Here is a 24,295-nt window from a genome sequence, read left to right as displayed (position 1 = left end):
TGGCTTGTCAGGAATAAATTCCTTGACAGGTCAGGAATAAATAAGAGATCTACCTTCTTAAAATCTTTTGTTGATAGTCATGATTTTCAAGTTTTTCTGGCAAAAAGTCCTAATAGCTTCATTTCCCAAAAGCACAGACTAAGGTGTCAATGGTAAGTACTAACAATGACAATACATAATAAACAACATAAGGCATCTTTTTTTCCAGATAGTAACACATTGACGTAAGAGTATCCAATTCATAAGTTAATCCTAGGAAGCTAAGTGACTTATGTAAAAGCAACAATTTCAATGCCTCACAGGATAAATGTTCAATAAATAGTAGTTTCTTTTAACGCTTAGTATATCTAACAACAAAATTAGAATAAACCAAAGCAAAGGGATTCTGAAACTTTTGTATTTTAATGCTGGAATTAAAAAGATCTTTTCAAACTCAGTGTTAATAACATAGCAAGTGTCTGGGTAGTACTAAAAGTACAATTGAGAAGAACCCATGTCATTTTAATTACTGTCTGTAAAATATACAATTTTGGGGGAATCGGTTATAAAACTGGTGCATAATGTACCCTTATATCAGCTTGCTGTTACAAATTTGAAAATTTCAAAATATCTAAAACTTAAAATTCTGTAATCTAAACAAACTGCCAAAAAGACACATTTTCCTCATTTGTCTGGAATTTAATGGCCAATAATAAGCCAAAAATTAACCGTCAAAATATAAGATAATGTTATATGAAAAGGAAAAACTTATATAACAGACCATTGACCCTTTAGTACTAGAAAACGACATCCTGAAAAAGCAGTTTGGTGGCCAAGATAAGGCAAAAATTTCCATGCTTCATCTACTAAGAAAAACGTGTATCCAGAAGTCCGGGTCCAGAAAAGGGTTTCAACAGGCAGTGCGTATGTGCAGCTTATGGCACTTTACTTTTTGATTCAGATTTAATCAGCAACCTAACATTCCTAAGGCAGTAATTTTAAGAATCAAAACCGTGTGCATCAGAATTCTTAATCTCCCTATGGTTGATTCTTATTGATGTATGACAGAAAACCAAAAAATTCTATAAAGCAATTATCCTTCAATTAAAAAATGTAAAACAATTATGAAACTCATAGAAGAAAATATATGAGTAAATCTTCAAGATTTTGAGTTAGATTAAGGCTCCTTAAATATGTCACCAAAACCACAAGTAAAAAGAAAATATTTTTTAAAAATTCTTTCTCTCACTTTGGAAACTTCACCGGGCTGAGGGGGTAAGTTTTTGTTTGAAATTTTTAATTTGTGTTTGTTTTTTGCCTTTTTTTTTTTTTTTTACTACAATATTAGTTTTCACTTCAGTTTCTCCTTTAAGTAATCCTAGGTAATGTCCACCTTTGGAGTAAAATTAAGAACAAAATAACATGTATTTTTTAATAGTAATAATAAAGCTAAAACAAATAGACATACCATGCGCCAGGCACTGTTCTAGGCATTTCATAAGTATGAACTCATTTCAACCTCACAGCAACTTTATGGGGTAGATGGTATTACAGTTCCTATTTTTAGTGAGAAAACTGAGGCTGAAAGAAGCTAAGTCATTTGCCAACAGTCTCAGGGATATAGTGGGGGAGTCAGGATTCAAACCCAGGCAATCCAGAATCCAGACACTTAGGCTCTATAGTTTACTATGTCAAGGTAAATACCCTTTGCATTAGTTCAGACAAAGCCCTATTGGTTCATAAAAATAAAGCTGTTAGAACTCCCAGGTTCCCCTGTATTTCTAGGGTAAAAAACCAGTCTGTAATTAGCATTAAGTCTTTAGGTCAGCACTTCTCTTTCCTTTTTTTTTTAATGGAATAATGTCATTTTACATTATTATAGAGTATTACTATATTATGTGTTCATTTATATAAATGTCTCCCTTCGTTTTCTTTTGAAACAACTGGATTTCAAAATGTAAACACTTTTTTATTTTTAAATAGGAGGATCAAATAGAAAACACATTAATATATATACCAACATATATTGGAGAAGGAAATGACAACCTACTCCAGTATTCTTGCCTGAGAAATCCCATAGGCAGAGGATCCTGCTAGGTCCATGGGGTCGCAAAAGAGTCAGACACAACTAATCCACTAAACAATAACAACAAAAAGAAAACCATTTAACAGAAATCTGAAAAGGCTTTCTCTTTGTAAATGCCTCAAGAAAGGCAGTGGAATAACACGGTATTGCAATTTGAGAGTTTTTCCCACAAGGCCCATAGTACGATTTAATTCATAATTACTTTAGGTGGACTAATAGCTTATGTAAGCCCTGGTTTCAACTGGGTACCCATCTATCATCCTATGGAATATCTTTACTAATTAAATAAAACAGAATGAGCTAATCGAGTGGAAATCAATTAAGCTGAATCAAATCAGATAGATTCATCAATGTGTAAAACAAAAAAGAACACGAACAAAGAATTTTATTTCCTAAACTCTAGACTGAATGAAAAAAATTTTTTAATTAAGTTCTTTGCATTGGAATTTTAAATATCTCTAGGGAGCTCATTTGCTTACTCATATTCTTATAACTCAATGTTATATAAACAATATCAAGCAAGATATTAAACATTTCTGGGGTTCAGTATAACCATATATAAAATAATAGGCCACATGACCCCTAAGGTAAAACACAGACCTACTTCCATGCCTATAGTAGAACCTTCTAGAAGGACACAGAAAATCTTAACATTTCCGTCAGGCTTTTGGAAGTAGATAAGAAATATTACTGAAATGGTCTTACATGCAACCATTAAAAAATGTAGGTCAATTACAAGTCTCAGTCACTTTTTATCTTATCAATGTGGCCCCAAATAATTTTTTTCTTTGAACATCTCATGCTAGCCCAATCTTTTATACTGGATTTTAACTCCCATTAGAAAGAAATCTAAATGTCAGTGACCCCAACAGGAAGATACGAATGTCTGTTTTCCACTGGGCTTGTGATATGAGCAAAGCATGGAAACTAGGAAAGAATAATCATTTTCAGTTAAGCTATTCAGCAGTGATACTGGACATTTACCACAAAAAGCATGTGTGTCAGGAGGAAGAAATGTCATCACAGATGTGGTCAGACTTCCATAAAAAGGAAGTAGGTGTTTTCCTGTGTCCAGCCCAGTGGGAGGTCTGGAAGGCCACAGCAGTGTCTCAAAGTAACCCATGTGTCAGCAATTAAGATGAACAGAAACAGACTAGGAATATTTTTCAGTGAAAACCAGATTTGATTTCTTTTAGGATTCTTATTTCTGCATCTACTTGGGATTTGAAATAAACTCCTTAAATGTACATATGTACCTCCAAACTAGCAAATTCACTTACTCCCATTAGTTTCAAATTTGAATTAATCTCTACTGAGGGCCACAGCAGAGTCCTAAGGAAATGTCAATGTGGAATAGAGTAGAAACAGGATTTGGTTACAATCAATCTTTTATATGATCATTCATAATCTTCGATTACACCAGGAGTCATTTTCCCCCTACTATATACCCCTCACATCACCGGAAGGATGGCATGCATGGAGAAGACAGCCAAAACTGATTTTTTAAGTGAATGGTAATAATCAGTTAGAAGAATTAATAAACTTGTAAATGAAAATATTTAGACCTCTAATCACCTTGATTCTGAAGCAGTGTCTTGTCTAGTACCACAGGAAAACAAGGAACGGCATTAGCACAGAAAGAGAGTGATGTCCAAAACCAAGATTTAGGATAAAAAGGCATTCCCATAAGATATCAATAAAGTACAAATAATTTCAATATTGTACCATGAGTAATTACACTATTTTTATCAGATAATATGAGAAAACTATAGAACCAAACTACACCACAAAGTACTTGTCAGCAAAAACCTATTTTGTCACTGAAAAGTTTTAGAAGTAGATGAAATGACTATCATTTGACCAGTGAATTTCAATATAAATTTTTCAAATATAGGCTCAAAAGCTGAGAAGCAACAATAAGGAGGAAACAGATGCTTGTTTATAAAGGATATATTATATTTGCTAAACAGATGTTATGTAAATATACCATCAGATTATGCATAATTATATTTCAGCTACTACACAATGAAATAATATTAAATTTTTAAGAATTAACTTGAAGTAAGGTAAAACAAAACATATATGTACTCCCTTTCCTTTAGCATTTCACTGTTGTACAAATGAACCTACTTCTAAGTAAACCATGATATTAAAAGTATCTTGGCTTCTTTTTCTCAGCCTGCTTAACAACAATAATCTACATGTTTTTAATAATTAAAAGTAGTGGTCCTGGAGAAGGATGCCTAATCTGAATTTCAAATTTCAAATGATCATGCTCTTTAAATAGTATTTGTTAACCTATGTGTTAACCTACTCTATACTTTGAAGTGAAGTCGCTCAGTTGTGTCCCACTCTTTGGGACCCCATGGGCTGTAGCCTACCAGGCTCCTCTGTCCATGGGATTTTCCAGGCAATAGTCCTGGAGTGGATTGCCATTTCCTTCTCCAGGGGATCTTCCCAACCCAGGGATCGAACCCAGGTCTCCCATATTGTAGACAGACGCTTTACCGTCTGAGCCACCAAGGAAGTCTGTAAATATTTACAGATCCACACTGTGCCTCTAATAAGATATGGGCTACTCAAAGGAAAAGTATATTCCATAGTTTTATGGACCTCTCCCTTTCTATTTTGAATAGTTGCAGTTATCATGGTAATTGTGTGCATATGATGTTTTCTCTGAAACCAGTGATAATGAGAGATGTAGAGTTCAGAAATTCCTGGCTTAAAGCCACACTCTTGAATATCTTCATTCTTAGCAAACACACACTGAAGGATTCAGAGTAAAGGGACATGTTATCTGCAATCTACTCACAAATGGCTTAGAATAACAAAATATATATGCATATACGTATGCATGTATACATGGAAACAGACAGAATGGTAAAGCAAATGTGGCAAATGTCAAAAATGGATGAATATGGATAAAGGTTTAGCAGTTCTCCATAATAGTTTTGCAATTTTCCTATAAATCTGAAGCTATTTTATAATACTAATTTTAAAAAAAATCTCTCTCCAAGGCTGTAGTAAATTTATGTCAAAGTGACTGACTAATTGAAATAAACCTCTTAAGAGTGAAGTCTGTCCAACAATTTTGCTACTGTGTAGATAGTTACTAACAATGCACAAGTATGTACCAACGTGGACATGGATAACATCCAGGGAGCGTGCACGCATGCTCAGCCACTCAGTGGTGTCCAACACTCTGTGATCCCATGGATGGTAGCCCACTGGGATCCCCTGTCCATTAAATTCTCCAGGCACAAATACTGGAGTGGGTTGCCGTTTCCTCCTCCAGGATATCTTTTCAACCCAGGGATAGAGCCTGTGTCTCCTGCATCTCCTGCATTTGCAGGTGGACTCTCTACCACAGAATCACCTGGGAAACCCCTATCCAGGGAGAGTACTCTATAAAAAGCAAAAAATAGGTAGAAATAACCTACCTGTCCACTGGAAAAGGAATGAATTGTGATGTAGTAAATGAAATACTATTCAGCAATACAAATGAATAAAGTGAAGTACACATAAAAGAATACATCTCATAAACCATTACTCAGTGAAAAAAGCCAGATATAAAAGAATTTATGTTGTATCATTCCATTTATAGAAAGTCCAAAACCAGGCAAAACTGAACTGTGGTACCTGAGGTCAGGATGAGGAGTAGAGATTGGGTGGGGAAATGGGAGGAGCTGCCAGGGTGCTGGCAGCAAATGTGCTGACTGAGTAGGGGTGATGTGGGATGTTCACTGTGATAATCCATGGAGCCAGATGCTTACACCTGGCATAATCTTTAATGAAATTTTAAGTGTCTTTTTGGCCTATTGATTCTAAGCTGTCAAATTACAAAACACTGTACAAAAAGGAAACAAAAACATACCAGAAAGTGCACTCTGATTTTTTTAGAATTCCTCAGAACCAAGAAAACACTACAAATTTCAGAAGATAGGATGTTTTTAATGACCCTATAAACTTAAAAGTTTTCCATATGTCTAAATATAGCATTTAAAATAAGATCACCACAAAGAGGTACATTTTTTTCATTGCAAAATTAAATATTTGCCCTCTGACTTCAATACGCTCCTATGAGAATGAGGTGTAGTAGGCTAAGGTAAGCTTGGCACAAGAATAATACATACACCTCAGCAGAAATTAACAACTATAATAATCTTTTATAGTCACTGCTTTTTTACTCTAAAACCTATTCACAGCTAATCCTTGACCTTCTTGGTGGCTGTCCCTAATTGTCACCTTCAGACACGGTTCTGTTTCTGTAAGAAAAGAGGAATTCTCTAGATGTTCTCCTTAACATAACAGCAGGAACCTGAAAATGGGTGTCACTGAAAGTGCTATATAGATAGAACTATAGAGCTGAGGTAGACTGAAATTTTTAATGTTATCGTGTAAAATGTTTTATCGGTTCTCAATTATCTAAACTATCAGTTCTCTAAATTCATTGCATATTCCATATACATAATGCAATTGTTATGGTTTTCTTCTTCTCACATAAGGTTGAGCCTGTAAAAACCTTTTAAAATCAATTCTTTGTCAACTTTCTTCAATAGAAATTCAATATTTCAGCATAATTTTGTACTAACTCAAAGGACAGTTCATATTCAAAATTTTATTAATCCAATATTAGTTGCCTGCCTTGGGATGAAAAGAGCTTGACATACATGGACAAAAGACATTCAGAGATAATTCAAGGGTTATTATAATTTAACAAGTTAATGCACATTGCCTAATTATACTAACTTTTTTAATTCCCTATGTCTAAAAGAAAGGAGGCCAAAAGAACACCCAAGAAGATTTTAGTGGCACGCAAGCTGGTTGACAGCATGTATTCCTCTCCTAGACTGCAAGAATTATCAATTATCCAAAAATAGAAACAACCCAAATATCCACTAGCAAGAGAATGATAAATTGTGATGCATTAAATGGAATACTATACAGCAAGAAAAAAGAATGGCTCAAGCTACATGTAAAAATAAAAATGAATCTTAGAAAATTCTAAGCCAACAACAACCCCTTGAGAATTTCTAGCTTAATCCACTGCTTTCCAAAGGCTAGAATATCCCACTGAGAATCTGCAAGATCAGTAAGAATTCAGCATTTCAAAAATTATCTAATGGTAATTCTCAAAAAAAATCACCACACTTAATTTTGTGTAATTATAACAGCAAGGAACAAGATTTAATAGGTTATGCATTTTCAATACTGGGGGACAAAAACAAAATAAAACTGAACGTCTACAGAATTCAAGAGATCCCTCATGCTGTCAGAAAGAGCTGTTATCAATATGATCCTGTAGCCATTATGTGACTAACACTGAGATTCAGAAAAGTAAGTCTATGTCATTGCAAAACCAGTGAAACACCTAGGAAATATTCTATATACTTAAAACTATATAATATCCATTACTTTAGTACAGCTGTTTAAATAAGTGGCTTCATATGTCCAGAGAAGCTAAAAATAAAAAAAGAGAGAGACATGACTGGGGAGGTTTGCTTAGTATATATTTGCATAGGTCTTGCCCCAAACAAAATAAAGCTCAGACTCTGGGGCCCAAGGCAAAGAAACACACAAAGAGTACAAAAATAAAGTCCCCAAAGTAAGATAATCATGTCATCTAAAAACTTTGAAACACTTGTTTGTAAAGGTTTTCTTCAAATTAATTGGAATTGGAACCAATATATTAGAAACTGGTTAGAACAGGCACAACACACAGATGCATTCATGTCACTCAAATCAATTCACCACTTTTTAGTAACATATCAGTATATCACTGCAGAAAGGTTGCTTTGCAAACAGAGGACACTGATCTCACCTGATTTCATTCTCATACTGTGGGGATAGTCTACCTGAATTCTGGTAAAAGCTTTTCAGGAAAGAGGGGGCAGTGAAGGAAGGGGCAGAGAAGGAAGTGTGAAGACTTGGAAGACTGGAGGAAGAATTACACTCCTTGTGCATGCGCCGAGCTGGTGGGAGGATGCTGAGTACAGAAAATACAGCAAATTCGTCTTAAGTTATATTCTGGAACAATCTTCATTCACTATGAAATAGCATATACACAGGTTCTTGCTATCACTGTCATCAAGGCTGAATTTATATGGAAAAAATTTATATGCATGCAGTTCTCTATTAGATGATGATGACCTGGTTCATTGTTTCACAAACTGAATTCCTCATCTATGCAGCGTTTCTCAGCATATGTGTTTGTCTCTAAAATGCTCTTAACAATTTTAGGACAAAAAGTGTTTATTTTGACTTGTAAAATATCCTTCAAGGGGAAAAAGTAGGAAAGCACAAATAATTACAGGAAACAAGCTCCAGAAGGAAAAACTGATTATCAGTAGTTCAAAGACTTAATTATTTTAAAGATATAAACGCTTCTAAAAATTTAAGAACAACATGTTTGGTTGTTGGGAGTCATCATAATATCTTTGGCTTAATGAATGTTAATGACCATGTTCTTTCTTGCAGCCTGTAGAATTGTGCAGCCATAGTTTTATCTGAATCCTTAAGTCACCTACAAAGATTTTTTTCTAGAAGATTCTTTTCATAGCAAATGTTTACCATGATATAAATAGCATCTTCTCATATTGACAGAAATTCTTTGAGTATATACATTACAAAATGTGGAAAACATAAGAAAACATAGACATCATTTGTCCTTCAATAATTTAAATTCTTGAAAATAACTTTTCCTGGAAAAAGATATTTAATGACTTGGTTAAATATAAATGATCATAAAAAATGCTTGCTATATACATGAATACTTAGTTCTTTTTCATAAAAGAAAAATCTGAGGATAATTAGTTCTACTATTTTTATATATCTTAAATATCTTGTTTATAATATGAAATTATTAAAAAAAACAATGAGAATTCAATTATATTTTTAAAAGAAATGCTGGTAAATTTAATAGCAACTAATTTAAAAATTAATCTTCTTTTTTACTTAGAGTTCTGATTTTATTTTTTTCCCTCTGACTGGAATCCCCATCAAACTATTTCCTAAACCAAACTCATAGGTAAAGAAGAGAAACAAAATTAGTCCTAGGATATAAATTCTGATTTGTACTATACAATAAGAAGTATAATCATTCTACAATTGCAAATTTTATTATCTCTTATCAAATGCTAAATTATTTGTTAAAGTATTTCCTAAATATCATGTAAGTTAATTTCTAATGGATGCTCATGTCAATTACGGCATATGCATTCTTCTTTATAAACATCATTTTATTCTAGATAAAATTTTTAACAATTTTCACATTTGGTGATAATTTTTATGAAATTAAATAACAGCCAAATTTTACCCCATGTATAAAGGTAATATGAGTGATTCTTTTTAACCTTTGTGTTTTTCATTGTAAGCTTACAGGAAGCTCAGCTATGTTATTTTCAAATTTGCTGCTTCATGAATGCCTTCATAGGAGACACTGAGTAACATGTATTGTCAGCAGGTTTTTCAGATAAAACAATGGCATGATATCTTGTTTTCTGCATTTTTTCTAGGAAAAAAAAATACTTGCATCCAAAATGTTTAAACCCTGATCTTTGGGGATGCCTTAAAGCTTGCCTCCTTCCCTTAGTGACAAAGGTTTTGATAATTTAATTTACTTTTCTGATCTCCCTGAAAACTAAACACTGGCTACAGCAGGAAGTCACAAAAACTCTTGACTCCACAGTGGTCAGAACACAGGGACAGGAGAATCTGGTTTCAGTTTCTGGAGAGAGGTTTGGACTCACCTGCACTGTTCGCTGGAGCTCTGCCTCAGAAGAGGGGAGCGAACCCCATGGGCCTTCCCATCCTGCAAATTCAGCTTCCTCTTCGTGCTTGAAGGTGGGTGGCTGAATGTGTGGGCCCGTCTTCGAAACTGCGGGGAGTCAGAATCCTCTTCAGGGAACGTATGCCAAGCTGAGGACAGGGGGGATGCTGGCGGGGTCCCTGGCGGAGAGTCTCCTGGCGAGTAGTCCTGAAATGCAAAAAGTCAGGCCTTTCTTTCCTACATGGATCATGGCAGACCTGTTCAGACACAGCTCAAAAGGGACAGAGTGTCTCTTCTGCCTCCTGAGTCATGACAAACTGTTATGTGTTTTTTTTTTTTTTTTACTCAATCCATGCTGAAGCCTAATCACTATCACCACAGCCCATTTCTTCTGATAAGCAGCTGTAAGACAGCATCCTTAAAGATAGGCCAGAAAGTGAAAGGGATGATAAGAAAAGGTATTCTTCCTTGTCACCCCTTCTGGTAAAATGCTACAAAGCTACTGTACTCCTTGTTACCAGAAAGATGAAAAGAGACCCTGACCAAAAGAGGGTGGAGTCTGTATTAACATATCTACTGATTTCCGTGACATCTCTGTTGCACGCTTCCTGTACTGTCAAACAATATAACAATGCTTAAGTGTCCAAGTCTCATGGCAAAGACGTCAGGAAAATAAAGCCTGCTAAGTATCTTTCCTCACAGTGGATGTTTCTAACTACGTGGTCCCTGAGGTAAAAAAATTTTTAAAGATATGAAAAACAGGAAATGAATGAAAAGTGAGCTCTGCCGGAATGCCTCTCATACTGCATGGGTCGGCAACATAAATCTTTCAATTTAGACAAGTATGCTGTTTATACTCTCCAGAACAGGCTCCGCTGTAGAAATCTGTAGCTTGATAAACACGGGTTAGGGCTCATGGACTCATAACTGTCCTCAATTCTACCGACAAAAAGTTTAGTGAAAATATTTTAGTATTTTTCCATTAAAAACAAATAGGTTGCATCTGCCTCAGGTTACATGTTACAGGAAACAGGAAACCAAACCTAGTGAAAATTGTCTATGAGATAAAGAAGAGCCTAATGTTGCAGTTAAAAGGGTTAAACATAGAGGAGGGGGAAGTAATATGAGGAGAGAACAAAGGCTAAAAAGATCGCCCTATAAGTACAGCAATTATATGGTTCCTTTTTCTAGGGCTTTGGATCAATAGTTGTTTAATACTGTTCCCCAAAATATACTATCTCCAAACAGTCAAAAGCCTGAGAGAACAGAGTCAGTCAGCCAATAATGTGTTCTGTCCCACCAAGAGAAAGCTTCAGTTGAATAGATAGAAATGTCGACTAAAAAAAGATGTACAACTTGAGAGTTGTGAATTAAGTTTTATTTGGGGCAAAATGAGGACTGCAGCCCAGGAGGCAGCATCTCAGATGTATGATCTTAAATTCATGGTTAACACCAGACTATGGTTATTTAAGTTTAAAGGCTCCTCTATGTTGGGAATGGTTAAATCATACTAAAAATGATCAGTCTAGTAATTATGAGACAAGGCTGGGTACTTTATGAACTATGCCTGTTATTACCCTTAGAGAGAGTGATTGGTATGGAACTCAGTGGATTTGTGGTACTAATTCATGGCCTTGATATCTACAGGGATGGATACAAAGCTGTAACCTGGGATTCCCATGAATTTAACATCATACATGTTAATAAATTGGAGGTAACCCCAACCAACCTATCACTGGTATGACCCCAGTGGGTCAAAGATCTGTATTCTACTAGTATGACCATTTAGCAGCTTTTGTGTGTGTGTGTGTGCGTGCATGTGCCTTCAATGGAGTTGGAGGATGTAATTGACCATATCTAAGCCTTAACATCACTGCAGATGGTGATTGCAGCCATGAAATTAAAAGATGCTTACTCCCTGGAAGGAAAGTTATGACCAACCCAGATAGCATATTCAAAAGCAGAGACATTACTTTGCCAACAAAGGTCCGTCTAGTCAAGGCAATGGTTTTTCCGGTGGTCATGTATGGATGTGAGAGTTGGACTGTGAAGAAAGCTGAGAGCCGAAGAATTGATGCTTTTGTACTGTGGTGTTGGAGAAGACTCTTGAGAGTCCCTTGGACTGCAAGGAGATCCAACCAGTCCATCCTAAAGGAGATCAGTCCTGGGTGTTCATTGGAAACAGTGTTCATTCACTGCTAAAGCTGAAACTCCAATACTTTGGCCACCTCATGCGAAGAGCTGACTCATTGGAAAAGACCCTCATGCTGGGAGGGATTGGGGGCAGGAGGAGAAGGGGAGAACAGATGGAGATTGAACCCCATGCTGCTATAGCTATTGACCTTCAACAGCCCCTGAGGGAGTCCAGGGTGGAATAAGGCACTCTGTGCTCCAGGGAATCTGGTGGGAGAGTTCTTTAGATAGTGGGATGTTTTTGGAACAGATTTTATTATCTCAATCCTTGCATCTCCTCATATCTAGAGAAGCACTAAATCCCTTCATGGTGACATCAGATCCTCCTGACTAACAAAAACCCTTTTGTAAAATAAGTGCTTATGGTATTGAACTCCCCCTTCACGAAAACCTTATATTGACTTTCCCCACTGCTGCTTTGGAGCAGTCTCTCAGAGCTATCTGAGATACTGCCTCCCAGGCTACAGTTCTCATTTTGCCCCAACTAAAACTTAACTCACAACTCTCAAGTTGTAGATCTTTTTTTAGTTGACAGAAAGGAGCTAATATACAGAATCTTCTTTGAAATAATAAAAGCTCATGAGTTATTTTTTAGAAGTCATAAAGGACTCATAATAAAATAACTAAGCAAGCATAATACCATATTAGTGTTTGTTTTTGCCAAGTTAAAACAGCAGAAAAAAGGAGAGCTCCACTTGCGTACCTTCTCTGAAGCAACACTGTTAGATCGTTCAAAGCTGTCCACACTTCCAAGCCGACCTCTCATTCTGTTAGCTCCCTGTGTGAAGAGTAAAATTAAATCATTCACACGGTTTGAATTTTTACTTTAAAATTATAAAAGGCAGCTGTCAGTTTGTGTTAGTATGAAATCCATCCTTTGGGGGTTCACTCAAATTTGTTGGCAGCGCTGCCCATAGCAAACACCCTCTTCCAACAACACAAGAGAAGACTACACGTGGACATCACCAGATGGTCAATACTGAAATCAGATTAATTATATTCTTTGCAGCCAAAGATGGAGAAGCTCTATACAGTCAGCAGAAACAAAACTGGGAGCTGACTGTGGCTCAGATCATGAACTCCTTATTGCCAAATTCAGACTAAAATTGAAGACAGTAGGGAAAACCACTAGACATTCAGGTATGATCTGAATTAAATCCCTTATGATTATACAGAAGTGACAGATAGATTCAAGGAATTAGATCTGATAGAGTGCCTGAAGAACTATAGACGGAGGTTCCTGACACTGTACAGGAGGCAGGGATCAAGACCATTCCCAAGAAAAAGAAATGCAAAAAGGCAAAATGGTTATCTAAGGAAGACTTACAAATAGCTGAGAAAAGAAGAGAAGTGAAAGGCAAAGCAGAAAAGGAAAAAAAATACTCATTTGAATTCAGAGTTCCAAAGAATAGCAAGGAGAGATAAGAAAGCCTTCCTCAGTGATCAATGCAAAGAAATAGTGGAAAACAATAGAATGGAAAAGACTAGAGATCTCTTCAAGAAAATTAGAGATACCAGGGGAACATTTCATGCAAAAATGGGCACAATACAGGACAGAAATGATATGGACCTAACAGAAGCAGAAGATATTAAGAAGAGCTGGCAAGAATACACAGAAGAACTATAGACAAGATCTTCATGACCCAGATAATCATGATGGTGTGATCACTCACCTAGAGCCAGACATCCTGGAATGAGAGGTCAAGCGGATAGTCGAAGCATCACTATCAACAAAGCTAGTGGAGGTGATGGAATTCCAGTGGAGCTATTTCAAATTCTAAAAGATGATGCTGTGAAAGTACTGCACTCAATATGCCAGCAAATTTGGAAAACTCAGCAGTGGCCACAGGACTGGAAAAGGGCAGTTTCCGTTTCAATCCCAAAGAAAGGCAATGCCAAAGAATGCTCAAACTACTGCACAATTGCACTCATCTCACACACTAGCAAAGTAATGCTCAAAATTCTCCAAGCCAGGCTTCAACAGTATGTGAACCATGAACTTCCAGATGTTCAAGCTGGATTTAGAAAAGGCAGAGGAACCAGTAATCAAATTGCCAATATCCTCTGGATCATTGAAAAAGTAAGAGAGTTCCAGAAAAACATCTACTTCTTCTTTATTGATCATGCCAAAGCCTTTGACTGTGTGGATCACAACAAACTGTAGAAAATTCTTAAAAGAGATGGGAATACCAGACCACCTGACCTGCCTCTTGAGAAATCTGTATGCAGGTCAAGAAGCAATAGTTAGAACTGGCCATGGAACAACAGACTGGTTCCAAATTGGGAAAGGAGTTCGACAAAGCTGTATACTGTCACCTTTCTTATTTAACTTACATACAGAGTATATCATGAGAAATGCTGGACTGGATGAAGCACAAGCTGGAATCAAGATTGCTGGGAGAAATATCAATAACCTCAGATATGCAGATGACACCACCCTTATGGCAGAATGCAAGGAAGAACTAAAGAGCCTCTTGATGAAAGTGAAAAAAGGAGAGTGAATAAGTTGGCTTAAAGCTCAACATTCAGACAACTAAGATCATGGCATCTGGTCCCATCAATTCATGGCAAATAGATGGGGAAACAATGAGAGACTTTATTTTGGGGGGGCTCCAAAATCACTGCAGATGGTGACTGCAGCCAGGAAATTAAAAGATGCTTGCTCCTTGGAAGAAAAGTTATGACCAATCTAGACAGCATATTAAAAAGCAGAGATATTACTTTGCCAACAAAGGTCCGTCTAGTCAAAACTTTGGTTTTTCCAGTAGTCATATGGATGTGAGAGTTGGACTATAAAGAATGCTGAGCGCTGAAGAATTGATGCTTTTGAACTGCGGTATTGGAGAAGACTTTTGAGAATCCCTTGGACTGCAAGGAGATCCAACCAATCAATCCTAAAGGAGATCAATCCTGGGTGTTCATTGGAAGGACTGATGCTGAAGCTGAAACTCCAATACTTTGGCCACTTGATGCAAAGCACTGACTCATTGGCAAAGACCCTGATGCTGGGAAAGATTGAAGGTGGGAGGAGAAGGGGACAACAGAGGATGAGATGGTTGGATGGCATCACTGACTTGATGGACATGAGTTTAGTAAGCTCTGGGAGCTGGTGATGGACAGGAAAGACTGGTGTGCTGCAATCCATGGGGTCGCAAAAGAGTTGGACATGACTGAGCAACTGAGCTGAACTGAACTGAACTGATTAACAGCTGTTCCAGCATGGTAAATAGAACTGTTCACCATCTATTTCCATTATTTCTAAATCAGCCATCAGATAACCAAATACTCAGACCAAGCTACTGAAGTGACTTTGGTTACAAGGTTGAACATTATTCACATATAAGATGAGAGAGTTCCATGAACGTGATGTCACATACAGGTAAACACACGTGGAAAGTAAAGCACAACAAACCACAACAGTTATAAAGAAAATGGCTTATTACATACAGCTACCTATAAGCTAGATCATAACTTACATTATAGGATGATAATAAGCACAGGTTAAAAAAAGAAAATGCATCCTAAAATGTATGGATTTATCTTCATTCATTATTCCATAAAACAAAACTACTTCAGGAAAGCACTTCTCTCAAGAAGACTAGATAAAAGTCTGCTTCGGTATTGGTGAATTGGTTCTTTACTTTCTTTTTACACAGTTCCTTCGTATGGATTTCACAGATGATCTAAGAAAAGAACCAAAGAGATCATCTCATCTATTTCCCCCACTTTACGGAGGAAGAAACTGAAGCCAAGTATTGAAGAAAAGAAGATGGAAAGGCTGGTTGGGAACCACATCACATAGAAGGTCTTAGGAGACAACAGACTAAGAAGTTCTACATAACTTGGGAAAGTTCTGAAAAGAGTAACTAGAAATACATCAGGTCGGTGTGACAGTAACTCTGCACAATGAAAAAACACCCAATATTTTTATAGCGCACTACAACACTAAAGAGTGTCTCCAAACATTCTTGGGTTTCATTTGGTGGGGAGGGAAAAGGCATTAAGCTTCACTTTAATTTTTAATCAAAGTAATACCTGCACAAAGTTTCAAAAGTCAAACTAGGGACTTCCCTGGTGGTCTAGTGGTTAAGAATTCACCTTCCAATGCCAGGGACACAAGTTTGATACCCAGTTGGGGAACTAAGATCCACAATGCCAAGGGGCATCTAAACCCACGTGCCACAATTGTAGAAGCCCTCATGTGCTTCAACGAAGACCCAGCACGGCCAAAAAAAAGTCAAACTGTACTATAAAACTTGTAACGATAAACGACAATCACCAGATCCGTCTCTCACACACTGAATCCCATTCTTCAAAAGTGAGCACTTGAAATTAAATTTATGTTAATGCTTCTGTTGTTCATTTTAATGCTTTTGTTGTTCAGTCATCAAGTTGTGTCCAATTCTTTGCAACCCCATGGACTTGCAACCCCCAAGCACGCTAGGCTTCCCTGTCCCTCACCATTGAATCGGTGGTGCCTTCCAACCACCTCATCCTCTGTCGTCCCCTTCTCCTCCTGTCTTCAATCTTTCCCAGCATCAGGGTTTTTTCCAATGAGTTAGATGTTCGCATCAGGCGGCCAAAGTATTGGAGCTTCAGGCACTATTTATTGACCTCCTACTCTGGAAGATGAGACTTTAGAATTCTAACTTCAGTCAGTCAGTCAGTTCAGTTGCTCAGTCATGTCCAACTCTTTGCAACCGCATGAACCGCAGCATACCAGGCCTCCCTGTCCATCGCCAACTCCCAGAGCTTACCCAAATTCATGTCCATTGAGTCGGTAATGCCATCTAACCATCTCATCCTCTGTAGTCCCCTTCTCCTTCCACCTTCAATCTTTCCCAGCATCAGGGTTTTTTCAAATGATTCAGCTCTTCACATCAGGTGGCCAAAATATTAGAGTTTCAGCTTCAACATCAGTCCTTCATTACCCATCACCATACACAATTCTCTCTTCCCTTCTTTTCCCAGTAGACTTAGATCACAAGTTTCAGTTAAACTAATATTTGGTTCTTAGATTTTTAGACCTTGTAAATATTGTCTGCACCTGAGGTCATATATATTTCACTATTAATACAACTCACATCTCGTACAATTTGTTTTTCAGAAAATCACCTGAAACGAGTGAAAGTGTTAGTCATTCAGTCGTGTCTGACTCTTTGCAATGCCATGGACTGTAGTCCACCAGGCTCTTCCATCCATGGAATTCTCCAGGCAAGAATACTGGAGTGTGCAGCCATTCCCTTCTCCAGGGGATCTTCCCAACCCAGGGACTGAACCCAGGTCTCCTGCATTGCATGAAGATTCTTTACCATCTGAGCCACCAGGGAAGCCCCATAACTACCTGAGTAATCACTAATTTATTACTACTAATTTATTTGTTTATCATTTATTTATCACTGTCAGGGCTTCCCAGGTGGTGCTGGTCATAAATAACTCGGCTGCCAGTGTAGGAGATGCAAAGGACGTGGGTTCAATCCCTGGGTCGGAAAGATCCCCTGGAGGAGGGAATGGTTACAACTCTAGTATTCTTGCCTGGAGAATCCCACAGACAGAGGAGCCTGAAGAGCTATAGTCCATAGGGTCACAGAGATTCAGACACAACTGAGGCAATAGCACTAACAACCACATTATGGGCATCCATCACATAATGCGTCAATTACATTTTTTCCTCTTGCTTTGAGCAAACCATTTTTGAGACTTCTGTCTTCCTGTCCCAGTCTGGACTGGTAGAAATTCAGGTTTGCCAAATAGATGTTTCCAGTATTCTCCTTCACTATCAACCTAGAAATTTCCTCTGATGCTATCTTCTGTTGAAATTTCTGTTTCCCTGGGCCATGTCTTCCGCTTTTTCAGCTTACTTCTTCATTTTAGCAGAACATAGATTCCAGGTGCTTTCTGAGAAAGGGAGACTGGGAAGTATTTTTTTTAATTTATCAACACATGTCTGTAAATGCCATACTACACTAATAGCTGGGCTGAATATACAGTTCTGCTTGGAAACATTCCTTCAGGCTACGTTAGCAGTGCTTAAGTGTTTTCTGGTACAGAAGTCTAATGTCATTGTGACCTGACCCTTATGACCCTGTTATTTCTCTATGGAGGAGAATCTAAGTTTACCCTTGGGCATTATGAAATTTCACAATGAATTGCCTTGGCATAGCTTTGTTCAGTCTTTCTACTGTGTATTTCCTCACTTCATTAAATTTTGAAACATGTCCATTAGCTCTGAGAAATTTTTTCAATGATTTCTATGAAAATTTCTGCATGTATTTTCTTTCTGGAACTCCTACCCCTTGGCTTTTGGACCTCCAGACAGATTCTTTAACTGTTTACATTGTTCTCTTATTTTCCATTTCTTTCTCATTTTGCTTTACTTTCTGGAAGATTTTTTTTCAACTTAGTTTCATTGCCTTCTATTGAATTTCTCTTTTTATGTTCACTATCAGAAAGTTATAAAAGTTCTATCCTTAGAACTGACTCTTTTGTATTTATGGTGGCCCTCTTGTTTCATAGAAGCAATACTTATTCTCATGTGTATATATATCACATATATATATGTGTGTGTATATATATCAATTATAGTTTTCTATCTCTGGTGGCTCTGTCAATACCAACTATATCAATCATAAAACTAATAGCTGCATCTAATATTACCAAATGCTTACCATGTGCCATGTATTATGTAAAGTATTCTATCAGGCATTACCTCATTAATCCCCACAACAGTTCTAATGAAGTAGACACTTAATTTGGCTCAACTTTATAGATAAAGAGACTGAAGCTCTGGTAGCTGAAGTAGCCAACATTTACACAGTTAAAAAACTGAGCAGCAATTTGAATTCAGGGAAGACAACTTTAAAGTGAGGCTCTTGAGCTCAATACTATTTCCTAAAGATAGAGCTTTGTGAAAAGTAAAATTACGAATAAAACCAATTAGCCTACATTAGCTGTGTTATTTTGTAAATGTCCTAGAATTTGATCAAGGCTCTTTCAGTTCTTCAGTTCTATATTATAACATGATAAACTATAAATGTGGCTGATAAATTATGGGGTTCGAGTTTGTGGGCAAGAAAAACGGGCCATGTTGCTTTCTGCTACTTTTTTAGCTGCTACTTATATGCCAACCGGCCTCGTTCTTTCAAACAGGCTATTTGTTCACAATAGAGAAAGCATTCAGATGGATATCAAACCATTTCCATCGTTAAAAAAACACTGCCACACATATTACTTGTAGGAGTGTTTTATCCATATATTTTTCTTAAACACAAAGAAAAATAAACTTACTTTAAAATTTACTCTACCACACTTGTTAACTCACACATCTTAACAAATAAAGACAATGGTTATTACTCTGAAGAAAACATAAAATAAGGTCTTTTTTCCAACTCACACTTTATATTAATAGACAGTTCTCTTTTAGAATCATAATTAATATACTAGTAAATATTCCTCTTTTGAAAAACTTCAATTTGAGAAAAAGCAACAGACAAACAACAAGAATATAAGACTCCATCCTCTCATTTTTGAATAGATAGCTTTTTCAGTTTTACTACATTATGATTTAGTAATAGATGTGTCAAGCCTTTTCCTTTGGACTCACTTTTTAATTGTTTATGAACTGAGCTTTAAAGCATTTTGCAAATGTATCCTATTTCATAAACAGCTATAGTTCATTAAATGAAATATTCCAACATTTAAAAATAGCAGCAATTATGAGCCAAACTATGACTGGAGGGTCAAGTTTCTACTATATCACTCAGAGAGAAAAAAAATAAATAAACTGACAAGTTTTAGAAGTAGGCAAAACCCATTTTCCATGTGTAACCTCTGAAACAACATGATTAGCTGCCAGCCTTTCCAAGAAGTCCATTCTTCTGCATATGTTGCAAGTAAGACCTTGTTAGGTCACATAATTTATGGCATTTGGCAGCACTTTGAGACACAAAAGCTACAGTATCCACCTTGACCAGATTAGACTGGCAGTGCCCTTGCTGGAAATTCATTACAGCTGATCAAGGCTATGGAGCGGCACTTCAAAGTGCGTCACGTAAGTACTGTGCGGAATGCCAAGGTACTTGGTAGGATAATATCCTTGTGTCATTTGTCAGTGACAGGTTCCAGGGCTTACCACTGCTGTATGTACCACCTCATATCCACAGTGTGACATTTTCCTAACATACTGACATTTCATCCTCACGGCAATGGACCCTAATCAGAATGGATGGAAAATGTTTTCCCATTTCACAAGTGGAGAAAAAACTGTTTAGAAAGGTAAATAATTTGTCCAAGGTCATAAATACAAAATGCGCTTGGGCAAGATCTTGAATTCAGAACCCTGACCACCCCATAAATGATCAGTCTACTAAAATTCTCACTCAATACTATGGGAGAGAGGGAGAAAAGGAGAGAGGGAAGGACTGAGAGAGAAACAAAGAACCTAACTGATTTATAAATGTTGACGACAAGGAGATAAGGAAGTTTTATGAGAAGTTACATTAACACACTTCTGCTTAATCTTCTAGAGGCTTTTTCCTAGGTTCTATTTTCTGCTAATAAAATAACAGCATTGTCAGATGACCATGATTGCTGTAGGGCTTTTGTTAAAATTAGAAGACTTCCATCATTAATAGAAATACCCATAAAGGATTTTGAGTTCTAGCAGAGAAATAAAAATAAGAATACCAGACATCAGAAGTCACTGTTTCAATGCACTGCTATGTTGACTTTCCTACCTTTAACACTTTGGAAGATAACAGGTAGTTATTTTGTAGACTGTATCTCAAAGTGGGTTTGTTGATGTTTCCTTATGATTAAAGTATTGCCCCTCTGGCGGGAATACCACAGAAGTGCTTCTGTATTCTTTGTAGCATAGGATTTTAATTTTGTCCATTGTTGATGACGTTCAATTTATCATTTGATAAAGAAGATGCCGGTCAGCCTTTTTCACCATAAAGTTACTATTTTCCCCTTTGTAATTACTAAGTATTCATTCTATCCAGTAAATATCCTGATAATGATCAAATTGTCAATTTATTTTTCACATCTGAATAGACTCCGTTTCCTTTCATACAGGAAATGGATACCCACTCTAGCATTCTTGCCTGGAGAATTCCATGGAGAGAGGAGCCTGGCAGGCTGCAGGCCACGCGGTCACTGAGAGTCGGACACAAGTGGGTGACTAAGCGCCTTAGTACCTTCCTATTATACAACAGGCTACTGTCTGTCACTGTCAATTATTGTGACGCTCAAATTGTCTCAGATGTCACCACTGGAATCCTTCAAGGTGTTTATGTCTTTGTGACATCCTGCCATCTCTCTTTGACAACTTCTTTATTATCTAGAATGCCAAGGTGCTCTGGATTTCTCTCGTAATTTCCATTTAGTCCTGGAACTAGCCATTTCTGCCAGGATCCTGGTTCCCTGTTTGTTTCTGTACAGAAACCGAAATCCAAGTCCTAAATCAAAAATCTGGTCACCCAAACAGACTTTAACCTGGTCACCCAACCAAGCTTAATTTATTATCTGACATGTATAGAAAAGCTGTTCCCAGTGCCTATCAGTGGACTATATACACACATTTACACACATACACATATATTAATACATATATTACATACATATTATATGTATGTGTATAATATATGTATACGTTATCCTATTGCTCAAAACAGAAAAACCAAGATTCCATACTGCTACCTCTGAGCTGAATTCAACAGCAGCAGAATTCATTCTAATTCCCTCTCCCCTTTTAACTTTGTAATTCCCTTCTCCCAGAATCCCACTATCCCTCAACATTTACATACTTGGTCAGTTCCCTGTATGTAACCAATCTGCACAATTGGCACCTCACCCTCTCCTCACCCCACCCAGCTCCAGCAGCCCCACACAAGGCACCATCCTTGTACTGGGCACCTGGAATGCTTTATCCCCTCCACTCTGCCTCTGACACCCCGTGCTGAGCCATCCTGCTCCAGGGCACCCTCTTCACCTGCTCATGCTCCACTTGTAGGAACCAGTTTGCCCCCACAGGCTGACACCCTCCTCATCACACTGGAGTTTCTGCACGCTGCTTTGGGCCACCCACCCCCACCACCACACACAGCACCCATTCAGGCTGTCTCCTTGCCCTGAGCCACTGTGTCTCCTCTGCCTTACAGACCCAAGACATACACCTTGCTATGTCTTGTCTAGTAGCTTCAGGAGTGAACTGCTCAGGAAGACGAAAATGAAGAGGAAAAGAAATCACTATGCTATTTTTAAACAGAATAAATAAATTCACTGAAGAATACACACATTTCTGTTAAACTACAGCTAAATTTTTTTCATTTTATTTTTAAGTGGAGGATAATTATAATATTGGGATGGTTTCTTTCCATAGAAGCAACCTAAATGTCCATCGAAAAAGGAAGGATAAAGAAGTTGTGGTAGATACACACAATGGAGTATTACTCAGCTATAAAGTGAAATGCATTTGAGTCAGTTCTAATGAGGTGGATGAACCATACAGAGTGAAGTAGGTCAGAAAAAGGAAGACAACTATAACGTTTAATGCATATATATGGAATCTAGAAATGCTTAAAGTTTTCAGCATTCCCTCTCAGCTCCTAAGAATCAGTAAAAGAAAGACCCCCATTATAACTCTAAATGGTAAATGATAAAAAGTTCATACAGGATTGGACATCAGTATTCTATTTCCCCTCTACTATACATATATCTCAACTACTAAATGACTACTGTTCAAATTCAGACAGAAGATGCACAAGAATAAATCTAGATCTGAGAATAAAACTTATTTTGAGAGATTATTTTAAATAAGCATTAACTAACTTAAAGTTATCTTAGTAGTGTTTTGTTTTTTTTAAGGAAATCTTCTGTAAGCCAGTTGAGAATGAAGCAGAGTAATTAGACAACACATAATATCTTGAAGAGCCTCAGTTTAATCTTACCCTTGAGAAGATATTTTCCAGGGAGCTAGTTAAGGATCTCTTAGCTTTATTTTTCAGAATGTCAAGTTTGAACCTTCCACTGCTTGTCGCATTTTCCGGGATTGTACTATTTGAAATAGTCTATGGAAAGAAAAACATTAATTTTGGTTTGGAAAAACTCAAGGTTAAATGAAGCTTTAAAGACAGGCTTATGATTAAACCATTAAAAAGCACAAGAATTCTTCTGGAGCTCTATTAAAGAAGTAATAATTTAGGTTCCACATCATAAGCACACAGATTATAAGCAAATGGGTTTAATATTATAAGTAGCAAAAAAGATAGAAATAAGATCTTTCATTTATGCCTTTCCTCTCTGCTAATATATTCTTGCTGCATTTAACAAAAACTAAAGATGTCACTTTTTACTGCTGTTATTTTGATTAATAACTATATTCATGCTTTTCCAAATTGCATACTTTATATCCAAATTACCAAGGAAAACACAAGAAACAGTTTTCAAAGAACAAAGAATCTTTTAGTAAAGCTGGATTCTGCTAATGCCTTTGTTATAATTTGCTTTTCATTTGTGAGCGGGTCATCTATCTTTTCAGTCAACAAGTACTCCCTGATAGTACTAAGCTGTATGAGAACCTACAATATGGCCCACTATATAAATTGAGATTCTCTAAGTATTTTATCCTATACAGACATAGAAAGCTACTATGTATATCACATGGTTCTTCATGCCAGAAAACTTCCAAAAGAGAAAACTTTGTCCTTTGCCTGTGGAGGAAATACCCTCACATGTAACAGTGAAAAGAAGCAACACATAAATATCAAACATGGAACCATGAGCTGTGGCTCTCAATGGTTAGGAAGAAAAAGATACACAGGATTTAATGTGGGCAGGAAAAAAAAAAAAGGGTGAAGACTTTCCCAACACTGGGAATGATGCTGGCAAAATCATAAAGGCTGGGATGCTCACAGGACGGGATGTCAGTACAGATAGTTGACTGCAACAGAAGGAAGTGAGTGGAAAGTGGGAAAGTGAAGCTGGAGATAAAACCTTGATCTTAAATGCTGGGTAATTAGGAAGAATCACTGATTACAATTTATAAGCAGAAGCATATCACTGTGAAAGTAATGTTTGGGGAAGATTTATGTGAAAAGAGTGTTCAAAAGTCACCCGAAGGACTGGGAAATCAGAGACTGGAAGATCAGATGGGAGGCTTCAGCACAGTCTACACAGAAAACAGAGGTCTGTAGTGGAGTTGGTGCCACAGGATGGTCTAAGGAGTTACTGATAAACAGTGGATCGGAACGAGGTCTGGACTGGGTTCT

The 24,295-nt window shown here is 37.1% G+C and overlaps 1 protein-coding gene across 2 annotated transcripts in view; it reads right to left on the bottom strand.

The window, feature by feature from the left end:
• Positions 1 to 24,295, bottom strand: part of TBC1D4 (TBC1 domain family member 4) — a 217,043-nt gene that overhangs the window by 34,649 nt on the left and 158,099 nt on the right. Inside the window, exons 8-11 of one of the 2 annotated variants that reach the window (XM_018056506.1) lie at positions 22,976 to 23,095; positions 12,730 to 12,804; positions 9,814 to 10,040; positions 7,887 to 8,051 (exon numbers count right to left, since the gene is read on the bottom strand). In XM_018056506.1, coding sequence (XP_017911995.1) covers positions 7,887 to 8,051; positions 9,814 to 10,040; positions 12,730 to 12,804; positions 22,976 to 23,095 — 587 coding nt within the window. The remainder of the gene's footprint in view (positions 1 to 7,886; positions 8,052 to 9,813; positions 10,041 to 12,729; positions 12,805 to 22,975; positions 23,096 to 24,295) is intronic. The other variant, XM_018056507.1, reaches the window with a different exon arrangement.

This window comes from Capra hircus, chromosome 12, assembly GCF_001704415.2.
Source record: "Capra hircus breed San Clemente chromosome 12, ASM170441v1, whole genome shotgun sequence".
NCBI classification, from domain to species: domain Eukaryota; kingdom Metazoa; phylum Chordata; class Mammalia; order Artiodactyla; family Bovidae; genus Capra; species Capra hircus.
Note: the sequence above shows the minus strand (reverse complement) of the source record. Positions and strands in the feature narration are given on the sequence as shown.